The sequence below is a fragment of the Fistularia commersonii genome, chromosome 18 (genome assembly GCF_037954325.1).
Source record: "Fistularia commersonii isolate RoL2024-O1a breed Wild chromosome 18, RoL_Fcom_v1.0, whole genome shotgun sequence".
NCBI classification, from domain to species: Eukaryota; Metazoa; Chordata; class Actinopteri; order Syngnathiformes; family Fistulariidae; genus Fistularia; species Fistularia commersonii.
In genome coordinates, this window is record NC_141301.1 from 11,311,020 (window position 1) to 11,337,843 (window position 26,824).

Sequence of the window (26,824 nt, forward strand, 5' to 3'; positions counted from 1 at the left end):
ATCGCAAATGACAAACAAATTTGAACTTCCAAGTTTGTCAAACCTCCGCGGAATCCCGTGCACATTGAATTAAACTGCGTTTCTGTTGTTTGTCCGTCGTCCAAGAAAAAGCGGGGCTCTTAAATGCCACATTAATATATTCCAAAATCCTGGTTTTGCAAAAAGAAAAAAAAATGAATGTAAGAAAATGTCAGAGCATCCAGGGTTGATCTGAAGTGAAATGGTCCTGGAGCGGTGTGCCACTGATCACATTCAATAAAAGTTTAACTGCCTTGACATTTAAAAAGAACCTCAGTCAACTTCGGCCGTATAAAAACTCCTTTACCTTTAACATGTTTGGGATGAGCCTAATGTATTCTGGAATACATTTAAATGCAGACTCATTGTGGATGCGTTTGAGGCCACCAGCTGCAACCGTGCCATGTTAGGTATCACCAATGTAAATAAAAGGATGTAGGGACACAGAAGGAGAAAAAAATCAAGGAATATGTTTGTGTGTTCACATTTGTGAATGTGACCACCGCAATGCAAATATTCGACAAAAAAAAAAAAGATCTTTCCATCGACATCTGTGGGAACAGAACGCTCGGTCGGCATCGACCAACACCTCGGGACATGCGTCACTGTCTTTCAGAGGTACCGCATGTTAAATTTTTTATTTTTTTTTTGTTGTTCTAATAGAATATCACTACTATAAAAGAGGTCCACGTGTCGGCACGTCTCTGTTTATCCAGATCGAGATCAAAATATCGTGGTGCTTTCTTCGGTCATGACGAGCTACTACTTCAGGTTTTGGTATTTTTAAAAAAAAGAAAAAAAAAAGAAAAAGGATTCAAAAGATGACCTTTCATTTGTCTGCTCAACTTCCAGGAGTCGATATACGTTCATACAGTCAACCATCAGGTAAAAAAGGAACTTGTTTAATTTTTTTTTTTCTTTTTCTCCCAACGACAATAGAATAACAATATTTCAGTACGTATAATCCAACAGAGGACAGGAATAATTTAATAAGGAAAAAAGAAACGGCACAATGTTAAATGACTGAAAATACTGCATAGTACAAATGCCCCAAAGCTGTTTTTGTCCATCCTGTTTTTACACAGTACAGGGGGCCAACAGGGACAGACCACAATGAGACAGACTCATCAATTTTTCCTATGAACAAGGAAAAAAAATTCACCCAAGGAGATTCCAGAACAGAGTGCTGGCTGTTGCCTCTAGGGCATGAGTAAGTCCACAGCTTTGTCTTGCCCTTGATGATCAAGCGCTGAATTGCTGAATCAAAACACCACAGGATATCTGCTCCCTGGTAAGAAAGAGGTGGCCGCTGGGAAAGTCAGTTGTGTCGAAGTGGCCGGGCGTTATTCAGGTTCGCTGCTATTTGTAGTTTTGTCCCACTCTATGCTCTCCTCGCTGTGCGTGGGAGACGGGAGGGCCCCGGAAGCCCCCGTGGGACGCATCCTCAGTCCCTGGAAACGTCGGCACTCGGGGCAAATGCGAATGTGGCTGCACTCCCTCGCGACCATGGCCGCCTCGTGCGCCAGTCTGTGGGAGAGGGGCTCGGGTAGTCCGGTGCCACCGCACAGCTTCCCATTGCTGAGGCTGACGGCGGCGGCGGCTCGCGCGCGCCGCTCCTCCAGCAGCAGGGGTCGCGGCCTCAACATGGAGGCGGCCCGCCGGCGCCTCACCTGCAGACTGTCGTGACACAGGACGATCCCGTGGAGCTCCCGCAGCATCTCCTGGCAGACAGACTGCTGCAAGGACACACACAGGGGTGAAAGAAGGGGAGGCCGGGGGGGGGGGGGGGGGGGGGGGGATGAGAGTGGGAGAGACTGACTCATTTAGTGACTAATTTAATCAGCGCGGACTGATGGAGACGACGGATCCAAAATACCAACTGCATTTACTTTTTGTCATTACGGAGAAACAGAGATGACCGGTGCAGTTTGAAAAGACTGAATATGACATGAAACTAGAAGTGCAGAATCTCAAGACACGGGCACACACACACACACACACACACACACACACACACACACACAGACATGGGACCACCCAAATCCGATCCATCGGGCTCATGCAGCGCTCCTCTGTCGAGAGTCTGAGCGGACAATGGCAAACGGGACACTCCAGAAGTGCAAAACTTAACTGACACATGCTTGACAGGGTAACAGATACAAACACTCATACAGGTGTGTAACATCTGCACACACACAGACACACGGCTTACTTAAAAAAAAAAAAAAAAAAAAAAAAGTCACTTTGGTCAAAGAAACAAACCACAAGTTGACTTTCACACAGTGCATTTTTATTGATTTCAAATCACAGCGAGGAGGAAGACAGCAACTATGAAGTCCGTTTTTTTTCTTTTTTAAATAATCACATTATAACCACTGAATGCACATATTGCAATGGCGTAGAACTGTAGAATACATTTTCAACCGTAAAAATTAAGATTCCTGGGCTTATAATACTAACAATTTTTAAGGAGAAAAATTAGCGTCCATTGTCTCACAGAAAGGCGGTCCGCGAATGGAAACAGATCACATTTTCTACATTTAATGAGTGCCATACCCGTGGCCGACTACCGCTAAAGTTAGAGGAAAAATAAGTTTAATGGCAACAAATATAAAATTATCGTCCATTATTGGCCCTCTGACGGAGGGAATGATATCGTGTTCACACAATAAAAGGCATTATTACGGCACAATTTGCTTTAATTAAGGCTAAACTAAAAAGTACAGGAGGCAGTTATTTCCAGCACCGTATTTGCATTCATATTATGTTCTGTAGGGTTATTATTTGCCACATATTCTGATTCATCTATTGCTACAAATTGAAAATAATCCATATATGCCATAGTTCTGAGTGAGGTATATCTTTGGTTTGTGCTGTGTGTCTCATAGGCTGGATAGTGAAAAAGCTGCATGTCGAGGTCAACTCAAGAGAAAGTCTACGTCATTTTCCTGTCAGACATCCTCACTGCGGAACAGCCCGGAGCGCCACGAAGGGGAGGGGAGGTGCCAGAGCGGGGGGGAGAGGGAGACAAAGCAGATGCAGGTTAAGTAGCCCTCGCTCACCTCAGTTCCAGGGGTCTGCCTCAACATCCACACAAACTCCAGCACCGCCATGAAGATGGCCACCAGCAGGCCGCACACCAGCACCACGAAGATACCGCCGATGTTCTCCATGCCCAGGCCTGAGGACGACAAATCGGGACGGGCGGTAGATGAGAGGGGGCAGGACTTGTAGACTAAGAAGGGAAGCGGAGGCGAGGGAGTTGACCTTTGGCACGGTGGTCCTCCTCCTTCGGGCATTTGCCCCCGTCCCACCATTTCCTCTTGAGGATCTCCAAACGGTTGTCCTCCTGTAGCTTGAGGATGGCCAGGTCAAACTCATCGCGGTACACCGACCCTGGAGCGGAGAGACAAAGACAAGCTCCGGGAAGTTCAAAAAGCGGTTTCCGCCACCGCCGGACTCGTTTTTCCGAACTCGACTTGACATTTTCACGACTTTTTCCCCGTTAGAAGAAATAGGTTCGTCGCTGTTCTGTGGGTCACATTATAGATTACCGTACGACATTAAAACGCCAATTTATCCACCCTTCAAACATCAAAGAAGTCGGGATGAATCCTGTTTACTTTGAGATACGTTTCCCCCCCCCAGTTCCCTATCTGACTCCACCCGAGATCAAAGTGTAACCAAATCGGGTGTTTATACACCGAGCGGAGAGAAACCTCAGCGCTGCAGCTTCACATTCAACGAGAACAATATCGTAAAAAAAAAAAAAAAATCCTTTTTCACTCATCCTGGCTTCTGGCGGCAGCTCACCGACATCCAGCAGCGCTGTCGATTCCGGCGCGTGCGTCTTTTTGCATCATCGTACCCTGCGATGGCGGCTAAAGGCTGGGCTTTGCTGTAGCTTTATTTTTGATTTGAACACTCCAAAGTCAGGTTTATGGTATATCCTCTGACTAATACCCCCTGCGCGTCACATCTTGTTCCCTGCTTCAAAACGAGTATTGCGGCGGACGTTGGTCCCCCTGCTGAATTCTCTTTAAACTGGATTCACGTTCATCTCGCCTTCTCTGTTAAATAATGGTCTTACTTTTTACTTAAGATTACGTTTCCATGTCACTTCTTCTTTTCCTTCTTTGTTACTTTTGGGCCAATCGTCTTCTTCCGTGTATCCCTATCGTCTTCTCTCGCATCAACTCACTACATGTCCTCTTTCACTCCAACCATAAACCTCCTCTTCGGTCTTGCAACCTTCGACCCGAAACCACGTCCAAACCATCTCAGCCTGATTTTATCTCCAAGATCATCCAACATGCGCCGTCAGTCCGATGGACTCGTACTCGATCCTATCCATCCTCCTCACTCCCAAAGAAAACATCGCCATCTTCATTGCCATCGCCTCCGTTCCTGCTTCCTTTCTTTTCCTCAGTGTTTCTTAAACAGGACTCATAAATGACTCTGGCCCCCAAACTACGGCCCGGCGGCCGGAAACAACCAAACAATACCACAGATGCATTATGATTTTATAATCGTAATGCAAATAATAATACAAATATATTCATAATTAAATCTACTAGGATACAATCCGTTCTACAACCACTGGTAGTGAAATGTGTTGTGTTTGTAGGTGTTGGTATCAGTTCGGTTTCATAGCCTGCTTGCTTTCTGGTTTTCACAGTGAATTTGGTATCAGAGTACAAGAAAGTCAATGTTCCTTGTACTTTTTTTCTGTGAAAAACTTGAAAAGGGTTATTTGGTTATTATTTATCCCATAAACGGTGTTATTTATTTCATTTACAACATTATTATCTACTTTCAGATTTTTTCTTTTCCTGTCAAGATCCCAGAAAGAGTTCATTTTTGGTTATGTGTGACTTTCTGGAAAACAATACATGTTTACGTTTAGACGCCTCTGCGATGGTCACACTTTTTGTTACAAACCGGCTCGGACCCCCGTCAGAGAAGGGAAAAGTTATTTGACCCTCGCAGGAAAAAGTTTGGGGACCCCTGATCCTGTCCTCGCCGTCAGAGGAACCTCGACATTTTCAACATCCCCAATGCCACTATATCGAAACCATATAACCAACATGGCCGGTTTCCCGGTTAGTTACCACTTTCTTTCACTCACCCAGCGGCATGCCGATACCGTAGCCCTTGGTGTCAAGCAGTCCCCCGATCTGCGTCAGGTTACAGTTTCTCTGTCTGTAATACTCATTCATGGTGCTCTCCAGTAGGTAAGCATAGTTGGATTTGAGGACGCGGGCGATCCCTTCCTCTGTGCTCTTCACAAACACGCTGGGCTGCTTGGAGTGCATGAAATTCCACATCCGTTGGTAGGTCTGGTAGCGGGAGTTCTGCGGAACGGCAAGACAAGATACCGTCGGGAAAAAGAGGAGGTCGCTCGGCGGGCGAGGGAAGTTAAAAGACAAGGACGCTTATTTGTCTCCGCCGCGGAGGTCGAGATGAACTGGGCTGTTTTATTTTTCATTTTTCTCGACCGACTGAATTATTCCGACTCCTCGACTATCGTCGGATTTCCATTTGAGAATGGGAGCCGAATCTTTTCTCAACACCGCCGACGATTGTTCCCGATTCTCCCCTGGCCCGTCCTCCTTGACATTATCAAAGGTCCAGTGGACATAAAAGTGCAGGGGAGGACAAGGCTCATGTTTCTCTTCCCATTCCTCTGTATCATCCTTCACTGTCTTTCTCCCTTGTAACACTCCTCGTCCCTTCCTCTGTTTTATTTTCTCTTTGAGGTCACTACTTGACATGAAAGAGGACGATGTGTGTGTGTGTGTGTGTGTGACACTCGTAGCGCGATCCCCCCCCCGGGGAGAAGGGTATTGATAGTCGTTGCGAAGGAACACATAAAAACTGTTGGTTTGGGACGGGAAGGACAGAAAGGTGATGAGGAGGATAACATCGCTGATGGCCCATCGATCACGGGGCTCTCTGAGGTCAGTCCGTGTGTGTGTGTGTGTGTAGTGTGTGTGAGTGTGTGTGACACTGATTGGACAGTATAAACAATTCATCATATGCAACGATGTGTGTAACCTCTGACCTGAAAGAAGGTCATGGTGGATCCCCCGTGCATGGTGCCGTACTCTATTGCTGTCTGATCTGCCAGGTCGTCCACCGATTCTATTGGCACCTCCATCCTCTGAACGGTCAGGAAGGCAGCCAGGTTCGCGGTATATGATGAGATAATGATTAATGTAAAGGCCCACCTGAGGGAGAGAGGCAAAGGACACAAACATATTTGTATACATTCATCAGCTGAAGTGTGCGTACGAACGGGGGAGTGAGAAGGGTCGCACGAAGACAGGTGGCCTCGGTGAAATTGGAAGTTTACCGGAGAATCCTGGTGACAAGGTGGTGCGGGTCGACAAACTGTTGGCTGTGCGACGATGGTATGGTATTGGTGAAAGAATGAACCTCTACAATATGGGTGTCAAACTTAAATACACAGCGGGTCAAAATTCAAAACTGGGACAAAGCCGTGGGTCCACATTGACGTTTATTGAAAAAAATCTTTTCATATGGACCAAAACAAGTTTTGCTTTAAAACTAAATATGGAACAAGCATAGCTTAATACTATACAATATATAACTTAATATTGCACACATGCAAAATCCTGTTTTCTGCCTAAGTAGCGGGGTGCCAGTATTAGCATAAGGTCGCTATGACTACTGGACACAAAGGAGAGGGCGTTTATGGATCTTGTTGTGATTTTCTTGCCAAAACACCAGCAGAAAATTCTTGGATTTGTAGAATTAGCGGTACATGCACTGTAGACTATACCGGCGGGCCAGCTCTAATAGTCATTTGTATGACTCTGCGGGCCAAATATAATTACAATGCGGGCCAGATTTGGCCCGCGGGCCAGAGTTTGACGCCTATGCTCTACAACATCACAAATACACAAATACTGTATACCTTTGATTGCTGCACGGTGGTGACGCCACTAACAGGCCTCACCAACATTTTGTTTTTCTAACTTCTCCAGCTCTACTTACCGCTCTCATCTGTGCAATATTCACATTTATAATATTTAGACAATACCTTCATTTCAATTTTACTACTAACCTCTCCTACTGTACTTCCCCATAATCATTCCCTGCACAAGGCATTACTTTCATTGCCTTTAATATTTTTGCATTCTACTGCATATATTTATATCTATATCCTTTATTTCCATTTTTTTCCATTATTGGTATTTGCACTCTACTTTCTACTTTTCTAGTATTGCCGTGACAGTTGAATTTCTCCGTCGCGGGATCAATAAAGTCTATTTTATCTCATCCTCCAGCAACAGAAATAGGCTCGGACACGAGAATACACACATCGCCGTGGAAGATACTAACCATACTCCACTGACACAACGTGTAGACAGGGCTCGGGGAGCGATGGTGGAGCCTTGCTGCATGAAGCCGCCGACAGGAAACCACATGCTGTTGCCAAGCGAGTACTGGTTGATCAGCAGGTTACAGCGTCCTTTCAGACACGGGTGCGGATTGTACCACTCGTACGGAGTCAGTCTGGGGAAGAGGAATCATTCGGGGGTTAGGTGAAAAAAGACGTGCGCGTCTCTGCAGTTGGGGGGAATGAAAGTTAGAGAGAAGACTCTGATGAGAGCGTTACTCTGGAGACGGGGGGGAGGAAAGGAGGGAAGGGAGTGAAAGACGGGTGAAAAAATAACTATAATGACGGTTCACAAAGTCACCCTCAGCTCTCGAGAGAGCACGGGCTTGTTTTTGTTACCTTACAAACAGGGGATGTAAAGACGCGTGAATGTTTGTCTTTGAAACAAAAATGATGTACAGATTTGCGGGGGGGGGGGTGAAGAGTTTAAGGACAATAGTGCATAAGACACGATCAGAGGATTATAAATGTATTTATTATAGTATTCTATATTTAATAATACATGAAGACACAGACACACACACACATCTCGCATCCTGCAAAGAGGACATCTCTTTGGAATTCCAATATGAGAAAATCACACGTTTGCTTCACTACGGCAGACCTTATGAGCTGTATATTTTGAATTTCCGATAAGACGCCTCAAAGAGATAAAGTGTAATGTAATAATGCCGGTCGTGGCTGGCCGTGCTGTTTATCACTCAAGGTATCAACAGCAGACATGCAGGATCCTTGCCTCGACCAGCAGGTGTCAGTGTCATGCTAGAGACCTGATGCTGGTAGGCCTGCATCTCCAGCAAGATAATCTACAAGAGACTGGAGAGAACAGGATGTAGAAATATGTTTCTTCAGTATGAAACTGTTGAATTTACTGTTTTTTGGGAGGTGATGTGGGGCGACCCATTCACACACTATCACGCATTACTTATTTTTTGTTTTGTTTTCTTTTCTGCGAGCTCTACCTGGCCACGAGAAAGAGGACGCAGCTGACGGCCAAGTAGGCCAGGAGCATGAAGAGCCAAACTCCCGGGGAAAACGGATCCAGGAAGGAGAAGTATCCTGGCCTGCGTCCCTGAAATCACACAGCGCAGAGTCAGAATCGCAGCAATGTCAAAGTTGAGGTGATAAATAAATGCATAATATCGCTTTCAAAACACAGCAATTCGACCCTGGCGGACACAGGGTCGAGAGGAACAAATTAACATATGAGAAAAACATCCAAGTTAGCGCACCAGCGCCATACAGCGAGTGCCAAAATTAATTAGTTGCTGAAAATCAGCATTTGTTTTACTGCCCCGGGCCCGGTTTCGTCCATGTTAATCAACATTTACTGCCGCATCTGTAAATTGAAAAGGGGAAAAAAAAAAGGTGACTGGGACGGTAAATAATTGGCTTTTGATGCGATAAGCAAAGATTTTCCTGTTGTAAACTGAGAGCGATATAATGATATGAATCTTGTTTGCATGTAAATATTCTGATCAACGTTGTATGAAAACATAAACCCAGTCTTCCATGAGCTGTCAACACAGGGGCATGGTGCTTTATGGGCTCCTGATAAACATCACTGACATGAGACGCCGCTCGCTGGATTGAAGCTCTGCAAAAAGCTGAACTTACTTTTTGCTAATTGCCAGACACCGTATTTCATTAACTTAGTTTTGTCACGGTGGACATCTGGACTATATGGGTGCCACCCCTCGCGCTTTAGATCAAAATAACGCTGTTTATCAACTTTTTTCCACCAGAATATATCATTTACACCATGTTTTTTTTGGCTCAAAATATCCGGTACTGCAAAACTGACAGCAAATTAAAAGGTTTGTTACATTTGGTCTTAATTACAAGTTGTGGTATCAATTCCTGTTTATATTCAAAACTTAAAATATTTTATTTGGACAAGTCGTGTCTTAGGTGAGGACGGTGTTGAGAAAAAGAAGTGAAAAAGCGAATAACAAAAAAAGAAATCGACTCGAAATGACTGACGTAGTTTTAAAAATATGGTTTTAATTTGATTGAATTTAATTGCGAAATCTAGCCAGAATGTAGAATAAAAATAATGACCAGATGTGATCACGTGTCAAGTACGGGGGCAAAAGATCAAATGAAAAATTGCATCTAGATCAAACAGAAAGCTATTTTTTTTCACTTATTGTGAAATTTACAGTGCAACTGTTCCACTGTATTAGAAGAAAGGAGAGAGATAAATAGTTTTTTTTTTTTTTCCCGATGAAAGTTCCCAGAGAAGCAACTACACAGGCCGTTTGAATTGATACCAAACGTTGGAGATAAAAATGTCTCCGATAAGATCGGCAGCTATAGACCTTGGGGAATATATGTACTAATTCCAGAGGTTTCATTATCCAGCGGCAACAATCATTGTCCTCCAAATGAAAGTGATTACCTCTGAAACAATGGTTCGTGTCACACGGTGCGCTCACACATGTCCGCGTTGCTGTGTGCATGTACGTCGTATAGCTTTGCTGCCCGGGCATTAATGGCGGAATATCAGCCATTTACACGCAGATGCACGTACGACATCTGTGGACAGCTATGAAATCAAAGTGGCTTTTATGGCCAGCAGGACGGTTAAATAGCCGAGTGGATCACACGAGCGACTGCCCGAACTCAATCATGTAGAAATTCCTTATCTCTTATTCCGACGTCCCCAGCAAGCTTAGCAGGACCCACCTGAAGCTCAAATCACTTACAAGCAAACAGTCTCAATTAGTTACTGTTCAGGGGAGGGGGGGGGGGGGGGGGGGACGCGGTGCACACCAAATCACTCGAGTCATACATTTCCAGGGCTCCCAAAATAGAAAATGCTGCAAGAGGGTGAAATCACTTTGTCGGGCATTTGTTGGGATAAACAAACCGAAATTTAGACTTGGATAGTGATAAAAAAATCATTAATGGGCCTGTAACCACTTGTATATTAGTCTGGGTGAGGAAGAAAGTGCAGGGAGAAGGAGGGATGAGTAGGATTTAGCGTCTTTATTAGCATTATTCATATCAGGCTGGCCACACATAGCTCATAATACCTGCCATGATGAGGACAGCCATCTGAAAATAGTCAGTAAACACACCAAATGGACATCTCTGATTGGATAAAATGTGTGTTTCGACACCATAGAGGCTGTCCTCCTAGCCGTTGTTTCCGGGGTAACAGCGGTACGGTATGAACCGCGTCTGCTGACATGAGTCCTCGTCATCGCTGGTCATGTTAGACCAATTGCTGAACCAGCGGTTTCTCGACTGCTTGCCCTGCTTTTTTTTTTTTTTTTTTTTTTTGCCCCTTAAGTTTCCACCGAGGTGCTGTTATTAAGATGAAGAGTACTGCAGAGCGGCGGGACTTTGCCAACAGATGGTGGAGAAGTGAAGATGTAGGAAAACGAGATATTGAGCACATAGAACAGGAAGGCAGGAGGACGTGGGCTGATGATACATCTTGACCGGAGCTCATTATGTGCGTATGAAGACTCATAGATAAATTTCTGCTTATAGACACCGGGGAAGAAAATATCCTCGGTGAGGCTGCGCCAGACACACAAATGCATGCAGTCTAATCTAAAACTCTAATGTGCCCTAAATATCTTTGCCTACTTCCATTTTCCTCAACCTTGGATTTTCCCCACATATTTATCTCACCATTTGAGTCTTGCAGGCTCCCCTGGCATTATCGTCTTTGGGAAAAAAAAAAAAAAAAAACATGATTACGTTGCCATATCGAAATAGTTGAGAGCTGTCCAATAAATATCTCCATAATAAAAGTGGATGAAATGACTGTGCCGACTGCACAATGCCTCTCATTTCAGCTCATGGATTTGGTTTTAGGGCTGTTTTGATTAAGTCTCATTGCCTGGATCAAACTTTGGTGGCGCTGCAACAGGCAGGAGGTACTATATAATGGGCTCCAACAAACAAGCTTTAAACCTTGTACTACAATTAGTGCACAGTTGATGTCCTGTTTGAGTGGAGGTCACTCTCAGAGAGGATTCACACACTTTTTTCAAAAGTGTGTGAATCATATAATAAACATAACACTGCGTCGGCTCTTCTGCACAGCCGCGGTTGTCAATAATAATTTATCAACAGTTTATTTGAGTGAATATTCATTGTAATATGCACGGAATATTTGAACAGCAAGTGACTTTATGCGGTATAAAATGTCTGTCTCCAAGTGGTAATATTTTTGTCTGTGTGTGTGTCAGCTAGTTGGCTGTTGCCTGGGCTGTCAATCATCCAGGGCAAAGCGGAGGTACAGTCAGGGCACAGCAAGTTGCTGTTTAATAGGACATTCGACGGAAGAGGAACCCTTCAAACTACGCGTAAACTCCTGATCTCCACGAGAAAAAATGATCGTATTATGGATAAAAGCAAACACAAATTCTTCAACATTTAGCCGTAGCTCTGTTACATTACAGCAGGGGAATTATCAGAGTGATGAAACTGTGAATGGATAATTAAACCACCAGGAAGACCTGGAATGAAACTTCTTCATGAACTCGTTTTTCATAAGAACAATTTAACAAAGAGAAGGACGAGAGATGGATCTCTATCACGCGACGGGTATATTCCCACCGCTTCTTCACCACGGAGACATCATCCATCTTACCTCCCACTGTCCCGCCATTACACCTCCTCGGTCCCTCGGTGGACCGAATGAATGGCAGGAGGGGCGGGGAGGGCGGGTGGGGGGGGTTGCAGGGGGTGGAACCGGTGATGCTCGCTAGGCAAGGATTTCACCAAGTCACCCTGGCACTTCATATTCAGACCACATTGTTGCCCCCCCCTTAAAGCTGCCAGTCTGAATTCTGACTCACTGAAGGACATTTCCCATTGTCATTTCAACCATGTCCCCCGGCCCAAGTCTCCCCTCCCATCCTTCAATCCTCTTACCACCTCCCCTGCTTCTCTCTCTTCCCCTCTTGCCTAGCTGTCTTTCATATTGTCCCTAAATGTGTTTCTTTTTTTTTTTTTTTTTTTTTTTCGGACGCCCATTGATTTGTGCATTTCTCAATTTTTCCATTAACTTTTCGATTGATTTTTCTCAACAGTGACAATAAGAGAAATAAGCACGTGGCCTGCCACGGCGCCGAACCTGCCTCAACCTAGATGAACGACCTCAGACATAAAATGTTTTGAAATAAAAAAATTTGTTTTTAGATATGAGCAAAAGGAAGGGAATACGCCGCAGTCAGTATTCATGATTCTTAGGTGTTCTCGAAATTAAAACGAGATCTTCATTAGTCTCCATCTGAGCCCAAATAAAAAAAAAAAAATCTCCCGGCAGTGAAAACCTGTCTTTTCCCATCGCCTTTTAATCATATTAATTACACATAGGTTCATTAAATACCATCTTCCTGTCGGATTTATAAAAAAAAAAAAAAAAAAAGTCTTTGCAAATTCAAAGATTTACTCATTTTCTAGCACCTCAAAAGAACTTTGAGGGCGTCTACATTTTGTAATTATGTCAGCGTGCAGGCTGACGGCGGCGTCGGCAGGGGCGAGCCGGGTAATGCGGCTGAACTGGCGCATGTCAGCGGTTCATATTTACAACAACATACTGGGGTCGCCATATTTTTTTTGTAAACCTGCATGATGGCTTTTAAAAACTTTGAATTTCCTTGCACTGCGTGTGCGACAGCGAACGGCTGTGCGCGCGGCTATATGTGAGGGGTTGCATGTGTTTGTGACTGTTTAATTTAGTGTGACATCATGTGTGGCCAGAGAGTCAATAAAGCGCCGTATGCCACGCTCTACCCTCAGGGCTGCTGCTGAATGTGACACAGCTCTTCACACTGCTTATTAACTCCTATGCCTAATTAAGCATTGCCTTGTCTTTTTCATAAGCAAAGCACTTACTTCTCAGAGGCCCCTGAATGAAGGAAATGTCGAAAGTGGCACAGACGTAAAGTTACCGTGAGTGTCAGTAGCTCAGAAACTACTGACACCTGCAGTATGATGATATACCACGTCTATGCTACGCATAGCATAGCAATTTAGGTGCTCAGTCATCCAGATCATGGTTCGTCATTGTCAAATGTTGTCTGGATATTTTTCCCAAATCAAATCCAGTTGGCATGACAAGATTTGACAACAATAACATAACAACATGTAACGTTATGATACGTAATGTAACATAATGTAGTATGATGTAGGACAACCTAACCTAGCCGAACCTAACCTAACCTAACCTAACCTAACATAACATAACATAACATAACATAATATCAAGTATTACAGGGCTGTCTCAGAAAACTGGAATATTGTGATAAAGTTCTTTATCAAAAATTACTTTTTCATGATATTCTAATATTTTGAGATAGGATTTTTGAGTTTTCTTAAGATGTAAGCCATAATCAGCAATATTAAAATAATAAAAGGCTTGCAATATTTCAGGTGATTTGTAATGAATCCAGAATGTATAATATTTTTGTTGTTGTAATTGCATTACAGAAGATAAAGAACTTCATTACAATATTCTAATTTTCTGAGACAGTCCTGTAATACTTGATGTTATGTTATATGTTATGTTATGTTGGGTTATGTTAGGTTAGGTACGAACTTTATCACAATATTCTAATTTTCTGAGACAGTCCTGTATAACATAACGTTCAGTATAACATAACATATGTGACATTACATAATGTACCATGATATTGTAAAATACTGAATAGTACATTATAACGTAACGTAATATTAAATTTCGTTACATAACGTAATGTAACGTAACATATGTAATTTTACATAACATTACATAACATTACATTACGTCACATAAAATAACATAATGTAACCTGACCTGACATGACATTCTACATCACTTTATACTGCCAGACACAAATTCTTGAGTATGACAGGAAACATAAGACAGGTGAGGCTTATAGTATTTTTCAGTAATTATATGAAGGCTGTATAACAATTGGAATTTTAAAATATGAAATAATGAAATAGTTTTAGGATTTATAAAACACAAGTATTGAATAAAGCACAGGACAATCTGTGCATATGTGCATTTAAAAAAAAAAATCTAATGATAAACAAAGACGTGTTTAAGAAAAACAACTAATGGAACTGTGTGTTAGCATGGTAAAATTAAAGCAAAGTAACACAGCAGAAAAATGGAAATGGAATTTAAAGACAATTAAACCACCAACAGAATAAAATAGGGGTCAGATGATTTAGAAGCGTTTCTTTTTTCCGACCCCTTGTTGAGCCCCATCCACGATAAAAGGCTTTTTAAGTTTTGGACTGGGGGAAAATGTATAAAGTCCAGTGGAAGACAAGATATCCGAACCGTTGACGCTTCGGAAAACAACAGTTCCTCTTTTTGCCTTTATCTGCATCTGTTGCCCGACTGTTTATTTACAACTATTTTGGTGTCAGCAGTTTAGCCAAATCCTCACAATGGTATGCAGATTGTGTAAACTGTTAAGCAATAGCAAATAAAGATATGAACCCTCTGTTTAAAGGTAGATATAAGCTGATGGTCTGAGAAATTGGATAAAGGCAACAAATCGCAACCGCGCATAAAGACCTGCTGTAACAACGGAGGAAAACAAATAAGCGCTTTCCACGTCGGTACATGTGTGCCGATAACTCCGACATATGATTTTCTTCGTGTTGTTTCTTTGCTGACAAAGTAACAATTGGACTGAACCGATTCGTTCACTGATTTGTTACCAACGAATGAAAATTCACCGTCGTCTGCACTGATGTTAAACACTTTTTGGACGTTTAAGTAAACCTGGGAGATTTGAACGCGTATAAGACTATAAAAGAAAAGTAAAAGAAAAGACTTAGTTGTCTGACTCTTTCCTATGGAGCAATAGAGGGTAAAATATAATTCTATATTATTGTGTGTGTGTGAGTGTGTATCTGTGTTTACTAACAACAATGAAGATTAAATAGATGACATTCTGAGGGTAATTAATACCCAACAGGCATTTTTACTTTATTGAATTGGTGTTTTACATTGATCGCGTTGAATTTTTTTTATCTGAAGTTTGAAACGAGCGTCAGGGCTCCCTTTTAGGGATCACTGTGTCTCAGATCAATAGACGGCAGACCGGAGAGAAACAAGTACAGTAATGGATATTCAAACATCGAATTTCAGACGCATTGTAGCGGCTGCTCTTGGTTCGGACGATACAAAAAAAAGGATAATGGGGGGAAAAGAAAATGAAGCAGAAGGGAAAAGAAGCGGGGAGGGAAGGGATATAAAGGGAAGAGACACCTTTCTTTGCTTTACCTCTTTATCTTTTTACCTTTCCATTTCCTACCTGTCAAAGCCTTTGTTTCTCCTCATATGAACAACCTCTTTCATTTTTCTTTTAATGACCACTTAACCGGACTGAAGGAGAGAACTGGTTTTCGATACAAGGTTATTCAACTTTGTTTCAGTACGAGCGGCGCCGAAGGACGCCGGTTTCTCATCCCTCGCCCGTCTCTTGCTTCGGTGGTGATCCACTTCCCTACGACCCTTTTAGCCCGGCACCCGCTGAGCACGTCTATTGATTCTCCCCCAACCGTTGGTCCTCAATTGAGCGCCTCACCGCTCTACCCATTACCTCTCTGTGCTGACTATGGGAAGATGAGAAAAGAGGGAGGTTTTACAAGAAAGGTGACAATTGGGTTTGTGAATAAACGTCCCTCCGAGACGACGGAAGCGCCTCGGAGCCGACTGCGGCCGGCGTCGTGCTGACTCCTGTGTTGTCGCTTTGGATTTTAGAAGAGCGCGGATGATTAATGGGCCACTGACTCAACAAACCCCGGCCCATTTCTGCCCCGCGATGCCTTTGTTTCGAGGTTTGCTGTTTAGACCCGCTCTTTGCGAGGCGTTAATTGTGCGAATACCAGCCGAACCGCATCGGCGGGGGCAGCGGAAAGTCCGTTTTTACGAAATATGTCGGCCTTTCGCAAACCGGATGGGCTCTCTTGGTAACGGATGAGAGGCAGAAAAAGCCGCCGTGTTAAGAGTGGAGACCACAGGGAGGAGGAAATTGTTGAGGTAAAAAGTAGATGTGAGCAAGTGCGACAAAGGGTTGGAATAGTGAAGGAAAAAGAAAAAAAAGTACCTGATGGGTATAGCCTTGAAAACACAAAGATACCCGAGAAGCAGAGTGACTGAGAGGTCAAGCAGTGGATAAAGGCTAAAGCAAGAGAATTTATCCAGGGATTTAGACAGATTTTTTGAATCCGAGGGCACAAAAGCGAGTTTTTTTTTTTTCCCGGCCATTCGCCATGGCCGACGTGCTCCTGTTGTGTGCCTTGCGAGCTGTTGAGTGAGAGGCATTTTGATGAGAGTGGGCGGTAGATAACTCACCAGGTGGACGCGATACATGATGCTGATACCGAGGGTCATGAAGGGCTTGGAGAAGTCAATGACCTTTTCACGCTCCGCCGTGATGGTTAGGCCGGCAACCGCCAGATCAGCTTTCTGAACAGACATTGACAAGTATCCCGACATGTAAACACCGTCGGATAGTTTCAAAATGACATAAACATTCATGTATATTATATAGAAGAAGATTAATATTCCTTAAGAAGTGAGCAACTACACATTAATTCCCATATAATGTCCTTTACTATGGCCTCCACACCCAGCAATAGTGTTATCTGTGATAGGGATAATCCAGCATTGGCGCTTTGTGCGTGTGTGTGTGTGGTGGTGGCTTAGCGGAGGGGGTCTGGTGAAAACACTTTCAAGACAAATCACCAGACATACCAGAGGCTGGTAGAACACACTCAGAAACACACAGGTGCACAAATAGAAATGGTCAATGTACAATGAATGCTGGAAGGCTCCCTGCTAATAACGCAGGCGGGCACAATGTAACTAGAAGGGATTCTTCATCTCCCTGAGGAGCAAAGAGCAAAAAAGCAGAAACACATTGCTCTTTGTCCACTGCAGGAGAACTAAGAGGATTGGGGAGACTGAGAGGCATAGGAGGTTTCGGATGAAGCGAGGGACTCTGCCGCATCACTGCAGATGTCACTCAAAATCAACGACCTTCCCTATAATGTCCAGAATAGGTCATTTTTGCCCTTAATTATCCCTTTCGAATAGAACACTAGCATTTAAATCGTCACCTAAGTGGCCCGATCCCACTCAGTCTGTGCTTCAATTACCACTCTACACTTAAAATGTTCACCTTTTTAACCTTTCTCAAGAGTACACCTTGCACACACTGTGGTCTAATGTCTCCCGCCATCCTCTCCTTTGCCCGCAGGCTCCGACCCATCATCGTCCGCAGTCCCAAACCTCCCCTTCATCTCTTTTTTTTTTTCTCTTTAGTCATTTGAAAGTCTGATCGCCTGCTCTCAGTTGCCGGAAGGAAGCCACGCGTAGGGAACAACTATTGAGGCAATTTCAACAAAGAAAGTCACCGATCCTTTGAAAAATGAACACAGTCGTAACAGAGACTGAAATATTTATGTGATGGTAGAATATTAATATTGATTACTGGATTTTTTTTTTTTTTTTGTCTGCCTACTGTTATGGCTTCTAGTGTAACCAGAAAAATAAAAAAAAAACAATTAAATATACCGTTGCTTTGAAACTTTCCACTTGCATTCAATCATATCTTGGTTGTTAAAAAGGATGTGATGAAACATTAGCAACCTGCACGTACTTCTCCTGGCTCCTGGTTCTGTTGTTAGCCAACATCGTCCAAAACCCGTCAAACCAACAACCCTCATGTGGTGAAATATTGTTCACTCTGAAAGGATCTGGCAGTGACTCAACTGACCGTTGTCTCTGAATAACCCCGGGCTGCCCTTCCTTCGCTGTTACCGAGTGCGTTTTCCTGTTCTCTCAACATGTCCGTTGCACTCGCACAGGCATCTTTTTTTTTTAAATTTAATTTCTTTTATTTTACATTACTCCAGTCAATCTGTGTAGGGTTCGCATGAGCGTATCTGCAGGGGTTTCGGGCCAAGGATGCAGGAGGTTCATCGGATACCCTGAGTAGCCCAGATGCATGAATGACAGGTAGAGTGGTTGAATATCTCTATATGATGGGCGAATGACAAAGTGAGTAGTTGTACATCTCTATCCGACATGTGAAAGAGAAATCGAAGTGGAAGCGGTTGGATGTCTCTATACAGTATGTGGCCTTGTGTTTGACTGGTGCCCGATCCAGGTCGGATAAACAATCTAGATAATTCATGAATGAATGAACACTACCGTCATTTCCGGACAATAAACGCTACTATTTTTGAACACTGCAGCTTAAACAATGATGCGGCTAATTTCTGGATTTTTTTTGGGGGGTGGGGGGGAGCTAACGAGCCTCATGCCGCCGAAAGGTTTAGCCTCGTCACATCGGACCAATGAATTATGGTAGAATTCTGAGGGCAGGAAGATGAAGACATCGATCTGCCGGAGTAGGACAAAGCAGGGCTAGAAATGGATGGATGGATGGACTTTTATTTTTGTTATTTATTATTAATCCTTGTCATCGGCTCTGTTACGGGCACTGTTCGGATAAAAGCATTTCCAGTATGTATTTGTGGATGTCACCGGTATGTATTTAGTTAAAAGTAAAAAAAAAAAAAAAAGTTTCTGTGCTACATCTTGCTGTGTAAATATCTTATGTTACAATGTGGACACCTACGGCTTATAGACAAGTGCGGCCTATATATATGAACATATATTTATTTATGTATTTTTAGTCGGTGCGGCTTGTATTCAGGTGCGCTAAACAGTCCGGAAATGACGGTACTTTCCTTTTTTCTTCCGTGCTTTTAACCAAACAAGATGAGGCCTTTCTCCTCACTTGCAAGACTCACCTCCCGTCCCCAGGATACCCTTCTATTTCCTAAGCTGAATAAAACATACCTTGACTTTCTTGCTTTGCCCCTGTCTCTCCAGGCCAGCACAGCCTTCAACCGTGGAACCAACTGAAGGCTGATCTTACAAGAGATGAGATGCGTGCGTGACTCTGACAGTGACTTGAACTGACACGCCTCGCTTTACATACTTCATAGCCTCGCTTTCCATTATCCCCAAGAATTAAGATTGATCACCTCTTATCAACTCAATCTCCCCTTGTTCCATCACTCCCACACGCCCCTATTTTAACGCTTGTGAACTATTGAATTTTGGGTGCCATCCATGCCCTCTCATGTCAAATGACAATGAACTTCTGCGGCTTTAGTAACGCCGAGTTGAAAGAAAGACGACTTTGCAGTGAGCGAGTTTTTATTCCCGAACCCAACCACGGTTGAGGAACTAAAAAGTACCGCCTGTAAAACACATGCCTGTTTTGAAAAACTCTTAGCATTTAATTTCTCAAATGGAAATCACTAAATGAAACCGAAACCATGAACAACTGATTCTGTTACTCTGCAGCAGAAATTTTTCAATGCTTTTTTTTGACAAACTCCTCTGCTCTCGGTGGTTACTGTCACTTAGGAAGGCACTATTTATTTATAAAATTCATTAGAAAATATCCTGATAGATTCGGCAAATTCACAACGGACTCATTTCAATTTTCTTCGTCAAAGCAACAACTTCATCTTTGGCACCATTATAGACAGATATTGGGTAATTTATTTTGAAGTAGCTTTATTTTTTGGTTGAAGTAGTTATAATGTAGTAATACCTTTTACCGCACTGATAGAAAATACTGCTATATCACGTGTTTTGAAGCCTATGACTTGACTTTTAGTCATTTAGTTTTAAATGAGTTAAATAAAAAAATACATATTAGATACATTAAATCAATATTTACAGCTTGCTCCTCTAACTTTTTCTATTTTCTCCAGGCTCGGTTCCTCCTCCCACTCTCTGCCACTGTAGCCTTATTTGTTTGTTAACGGCTATACGAGACAAGACCTCACGTACGACTTCACAAGCGACAACATGGGCTGGTTCGGATGAAAAATCTGTTAAGGTCAGATCAGAAAGCTTCGGGACAGGAGTTGACAAGGATCAAGCCCCTGACAAGCTGTGACTCAAGTTGAAAAGGCCAACACGAGTGAGACAAAGAGTGAAAAAGTATATGAAATGAAGGAGAGCTGCCAGCTATGAAGTTGAAATGAACCGAGAGCTGAATTAACCATTTGCAAGGATGCCTCGGGTTTCCCCGTTCAAGGTATATTTTAAATAAATATTATAATAGGTGCTTACAGAGGGTGCCTGCGGGTCTGCGAATGTATTTACACACCCTTGAAATGAGCTCTCCGACCATGCCTGTCCATGTCCCATTGGCTCCAGGAACGCCATACAATCCGTCCCCGACCAACCGGATACGATATTTGAATTTCAGGATGTCTGCCAGCTCCTTCAGCATGTCCACGCAGAATCCTTCGTAGCGGTCGTTTCCCTCCAGGTCTTGATGATTCTGCCTCAACATAACGTATGGATTCTCCTGAAAAATACACATGTTTTTTTTTTGTTTTTTTTGTTTGCATTATACATCGACATGAACAGTTTCTGCTAATGTGACGGATACGAACTGACCGGAAAAATGACACATGGAAAGAAAGGACAGGGTTTTAGAGGACTGATGTACATTGCTGCCGAACAGCTTTTCACATCTACAGCTTATTTGCTTTGGTCTTATCATTTGATGAGTTCCTGCTTTGTCGTATTTTCCTTGCATTTGATTTGTGAACCAAAAATACATCAACCAAACTCACTTTGTTCTGTTCTTGAATCGGTTTTTATCAGGGTTGGTTTTCCGCAGAGTGCAGCCGATCTAAAATGAACCGTGCCAAATAGTATTTTGTCTTGGTTTTGTCCTTGGAGGCTTTCAGTCATCCAAGTCCTGACTGATTCTTGGCAAATAATATGTTGGTAACCAGACGTATTCATTTCTTGAAGACGTTTAACTTCTCACCCGAGATGGCTTCTTCAGGTCTATTGGACCGTGGGGTCTTTTCAGTAACTACCGGGATTGAGGCTGGTCCAAGTCAAGAGAGTTCGATACGCTAACAAGTGTGTTGTTTCCCGGCGATGCGGTCGAATAAGGTCGTTACCTTGATGTGTGAACAAAAGCGCAAAATTCCAGGAACTCATCTCATTTACAATCTGAATAGGTAAGTGTAAAGCTAATGTACAGATGGCATAAAACCAAAGAACTCGTGAGTCTACTTGAGCTGAGGCTCTGGCAATGATGCAATGTTCCCTGTAAGCTGTGTACATGCTGCTCCCGAGTTCTCCACGCACAGAAAATCTATGAGCTTTAATTAAAATAAACAAGCGACAATTTATTCTGCACCATTTTGTAACGCAGCTCAATGAGTGACAAGTGACGAGCGGTAAGTACAGCAAAATGACCAACACTGTTCGGCTAATGATAGGATGTAGTTCACACGTATGCAGTGACGCAGCCAATCAATGTCATTTACAGTGTTTTATGCTTAATGCTTTTCAGATTAGCATATAGCAAACGGTCGGGATGGACTTCAAGAGAGGAAAATGCTGCTAACCTGTTATTATGGCAGATCAAACCGGCCAAAGTAAAAAAGAAGAAGATGTCGGGATTTGTGCGAACAGATGTAGAAGAGGTAATACTGGGTTATGAGAAAGGGCTGCAAAGCCAAAGTAGCGAGCGAGTTTCAGAGGGAAAAGCGTTGACTGGATGGAAGTCGGGCTACCTCAAGCGACACATTTTTGCAGAAAAGTCATTTGAATGCTGTTGGAATTGCACGAAGATGCGAGATGGGAGTGGGGATTATTGCTTATTGCTCAGGGAGATTTGCATGCATGCTCAGACACATGGAAAATTTCGGGGGAATATTGATCCGATGCATCTGGTGTGTGTGTATGTGTGTGTGTATGTGCTGATCTGTCTTGGGACAGCCTTGATTATGGTCACCATGTTGGTGCCAACTCAAAATACCTGAAAAAAACAGTAACTTTGGATCCATTTGAAAGCAATTTTTCATTCACAAGCTGTCACTTGACACTGTAGAGGAAGACATGTTGCCCCAAATTCTGTTTTGATGTTGTTCGCTGCTAGTCGCGATTTTCGTACATGTTTATACTGTTTATATATTGTCAACATATTGTTTAAATGCAACTTGTTAAACAAGTCCTGCCTGTTTACATATATTTTTATATAGCGCCTACTATGTTCAAACAAACCTATAACCGACCCCAACGTGGGGTAAAACAAGCTCTATTTAACCAGAATTAAGAAGGCAGGTGTGAAAAGACTCAGAGGGTTCAAGAACTGCTGCTGCAAGTAAGGTGTCCGATTCATCACGCAGATTTATTAAACAAGAAAACTACAGCTTAATTATGTTGCATTTTACATGATCTAATCCGGGCTTTTAGGAGAAGAAATAAATTAGAGGCATTCCATTAATCCTTGAACTTGAAGAGCTTCCTCAAGGTTAGACGTACACATTTGGCAACGAATAAGGTTACTGTTAGGTTGTTGGCTGTTTGGTCACAATAAAAAGTGATGTTTTTGAGATCAAAAAAGGATATAAAAATTATTCGAGTTGATTGACCGTTAGGATTTATCATTCCCCGATTGAACAAATTAAACAATATATTTAAAAATGAAAATGCGCGGCCTTGTCATGGTGCCAATATTGTAACGAATTAAACAGGACAGAGAAGCAACAGCAACACTCAAATCAGAAATTGACATGGTTCATTAGAAATCTAATAATAAACAAGTAGTATCTTTTAAAGGTTTGGAAAAGAATTGTTTGGATCTCAATGGTGTTAAACAGGAACTTTTTTTTTAGGGACGGTTAGTTGAGACTTTCAACTCTGTTTGGACACTGAGCTTGTGAGGAAACTCAGTTTTGTGAATTTACAAACAAAAAGAGAGTGTTTTAAGTGTCATCTGAAATAACGGTTGAATTTTAAATATATAAGCCATACATATATGGGTTTGTTTAATATATTGTTTTTATAACCTGTATATCATCACTGCGCTGCCATCCTACCAAAGGGAAATGCTTGACAGTTAGTTTAATAAACACATTGCATGCCAGGTTTTGTAGTGTTTGGCCCCCTTTGCCATTTATCGACCCTTTATTTTGAAATTCCAGCTAGGCCATTACCTCTAGGCATTGTTATTTTGCAAACGCCAACCACGGGCCGAGCTGCTGCATGTTGGGAGGCTTTGAGGGAAAACTGATATCACTGTGGTTTGGAGATGTAGGCTGCCCGAGAGATTTGATTAAGTGCATCCTTGTCTCGTGATTTGCGAGCGAATTGGCAGCACTTAGTTTATTGACCTGTGGAGGCACACCTGGTCTCCACTCAGCTGGACTACTTATTCAGCTTTTGACATTTAGATGTGTGATTTAACATCTTTGAACGGAAGGCCAGGGTGACAAGATTCTCGTTATGTGTTTTGTGTGTGCAGTGGTGGAAAGTAACTGAGTACATTTTCCCAAGCAGTCCACTGCAATTATATATTTCCATTTAACCCATTCGGCTGACTACAATGCAAGAGGAAACATTGAACCCCACATTGCACTAAACTGATGTGGTGATCCGACGTACTTTTATGATTTGGAATTTTTATTGAAAAAATTTGAATAGTGTTGGTTAACACTTTTATAAAGGCGTTACATGATGTGCATGCTAGTGTAACAAAAACTTGATGCACCCACACGCAAGGCAAATGTAATGCAACGCAATGTTGCAGACACATATTATTCTCATGTAGAATGACTTCTACATGAACTAAAGGATCTAAAAGTAGTGCAAATACACATTTACACAACTTCGTGTTAATTCCCCAATAAAAGGGCAGTCAGTGTTTGTGTGTGTGTTCATCCATTAACCCATTGCGTCTTCTCAGTGTAACAGTACAGTTCACAAGCACGAGAAATTACTGCCACCCAAAAGAACAACGCGTCCCCTCTAACATTCAATAAAACACGGACATTATAGACATCATTGAGGGAGGATTCATCGTGGCATGGACATATTATCCTTTATTGCTCAATGTGTCAATGGTTTTAATGTTTCGGCTGGATCGCTGTCTGGAGCAGACAGTTAATCACTGCAGGGTCAGCACCACCCACCTGTTAGCATCACAAGCATGTAGCATAGCAACAAAGAGAATGGCATGGCTGCTTGAATTAAGTAGCGTAAATATAAGGCTTGGGTACATTGATGATCTAGGGATATAAATATTGTCCATAGCATACTATTAATACAAAGCTTTATTATTAGGTAACATATAACAATGCCGTGGAATAATATTAGTTGTTTTACAGTGGAAGATGGCACAACGTTTGTCCTCATCGGCATAATTACAATTACCTCTGTAATTTTCAAAAGCATATTTAAATTGAAGGGTGCATACACATTTTTGATATTTACGGTGTAATCTGTTTTTCCTTCTTTTCCTTTGGGCGGTTCCCTTCAGGGGTCGCCACAGCAAATCAGCTCCATCCAACCCTCTCCTCCGCATTCTCTTCTCTCGTACCAACTTACTTATGTCCTCTTTCACTGCTCTCTGGTCATCAAATCCAAATTCAAAAAACTGGATCCTCCTGTTTGGCAGTTCCAACCTCAGCATCCTTCTAACCCAGGTCTTCACAATCCCTCCCCTGCACACGTCCAGACCATGTCAGCCCAAGTTTATCTACCAGAATATCAAACATTTGCCGTCCCTCTGATGGACTCATTCCTGATTCTATCCATCCTCCTCACTCCTAAAGAGAATCTCCTCATCTTCATCTCTGCTACCTCCAGCTCTGCTTCCTGTCTTTTCCTCATTGTCTCCTAACCAGACAACATCGCTGGTCTCGCCATGTCTTCTACGACTTTCTTTTCAATCCAACTGATACTCTTTTATCATCCCTGACACTTTTCTCCAGCCGTTACATCCTGCATGCACAGATTTCTTCACCTCTCTTCCACACTCAAGAAAATCCTCCAACTTCTGTATCTCTACCCTTGACATTCATATATTTTGATTAATACTCAAAAAGTTCAACTTTCTGGGTTTGAAAAGCAGAGCTCCCAGGTAGACTTAATCTTACATTTCTGTCAAACAGTTTGAAATCACAGTATGATTTTAGTCAACCGTCTGCCCTTTAGAGCCACGTGGATTATTTATCCCTGTATGCAGATGATAATGTTTTGCTCGTGCGTGTCGAGAGGAGTTGCATGCATTGAGCAATGAATAGCTCAGGACTTTTATTTAGATTTGACTTCATGGTGAAAATCAGAATATAAAGAATGGGATAGTATGTTACAGGCTTCTTTTTGCGTGTTTGATTTTTCAGATTTTTTAGTTTATGGCACAAGCATGTTTTTTAATGCTATGAATCACTTCTCCAACATCAGCTGAGTGACCACATTTATTTTGATGACTGAATGAAGTGACGAACCCTGCGTGAGGACCAGAAAGCCAAAGAGGTTGAAATCTGCTACGATTCTTATATGTTATAATGTTTATATTCATTGTATTATTTGTAAAACTGTAGAGTGCATCACACAAATGTACAGTTTTCTTCTGCCATTTTTACAAATGTACAGTTATATAACGATGCACAGCCATTTGTGCAGATGTATAGTTTATTCACAGCTGTAAGAGTTTACTTCACTTTATTTTTCACTTTGTTGTATCTTTATAATTTTCACTTTATTTTTATTTTACCTCTATTTTTTTATACTTATTTTACTTTTATTTTATGTATTATTATATATTATTAAGTATAGAATAAAAATCTGGATACCTCAAGGATAAGGTGGGTTAAATTTGGCGTTTTCCCATTTGCAACAATCCACAATCCACAATATGTGTGCATTAGTCACTAAAGTCTGCAATTTGTTATTATAAAGCCTGGTCTTTCCTCTGCGCCACGAAGCTGCCATGTTATAACAAGCCCTAATAAAACACACAAAAAAAAGCCACACTCTTTGCATTGTATTGTTTTAACAAGCGCTGCATTTGTGCACCACAAGCACTTGGCAGCAACGCGGTCTGACGGCCCAGAAGCTTTATGGTAGTGAACATCCTTAAGACTGAGTTCAGCCTCAGGTAATAAAAAGATATTTACTATTTGAGATATTAGACTTTTGTCGATGTAGTGATTGTACGGCAGTTGCAAAACGGGGTCGATGGGCTGCTTTAAACTTTCATCGGAAAATGAATAAAAGAACAGGAAAGTGTTATATGCATCATTTTTCGAATTTAAATTGTATTTTTAGGGGCTGTTTAGCTAATGACACAGAATTCCACTAGGTGCCGTAAACATCCCATTAACAACAGATGAGTAAATTACTGGTCTTGATGATTTTCCGCAGCTCGTGTGAGCGGGGGCAAGGAAAAGAGCGTGAACGGTTGCACTGCACTCTGGGGGAAATCGAAACGACCGCAGGATATCGGCACATTATTTTGGTCAGTGTGGGATCATATTTTTGATTTCGGAGACCGAACAGAG

General features: G+C 42.3%; 1 protein-coding gene across 4 annotated transcripts in view; it reads right to left on the reverse strand.

Annotated features, from left to right (window-relative positions):
- Positions 1–901: 901 nt before the first annotated feature.
- grik4 (glutamate receptor, ionotropic, kainate 4) overlaps positions 902–26,824 on the reverse strand; it is a 379,558-nt gene continuing 353,635 nt past the window's right edge. For 2 of the 4 annotated variants that reach the window (XM_086164016.1, XM_086164017.1), the window contains 9 exons: positions 20,617–20,820; positions 16,770–16,883; positions 8,407–8,516; positions 7,387–7,560; positions 6,083–6,248; positions 5,147–5,372; positions 3,286–3,414; positions 3,081–3,199; positions 902–1,754 (listed from right to left, as the gene is read on the reverse strand). In XM_086164016.1, the coding sequence (XP_086020142.1) occupies positions 1,362–1,754; positions 3,081–3,199; positions 3,286–3,414; positions 5,147–5,372; positions 6,083–6,248; positions 7,387–7,560; positions 8,407–8,516; positions 16,770–16,883; positions 20,617–20,820 (1,635 nt within the window). In that variant the 3' untranslated portion in view covers positions 902–1,361. The remainder of the gene's footprint in view (positions 1,755–3,080; positions 3,200–3,285; positions 3,415–5,146; positions 5,373–6,082; positions 6,249–7,386; positions 7,561–8,406; positions 8,517–16,769; positions 16,884–20,616; positions 20,821–26,824) is intronic. The other 2 variants (XM_086164020.1, XM_086164019.1) reach the window with 2 other exon arrangements.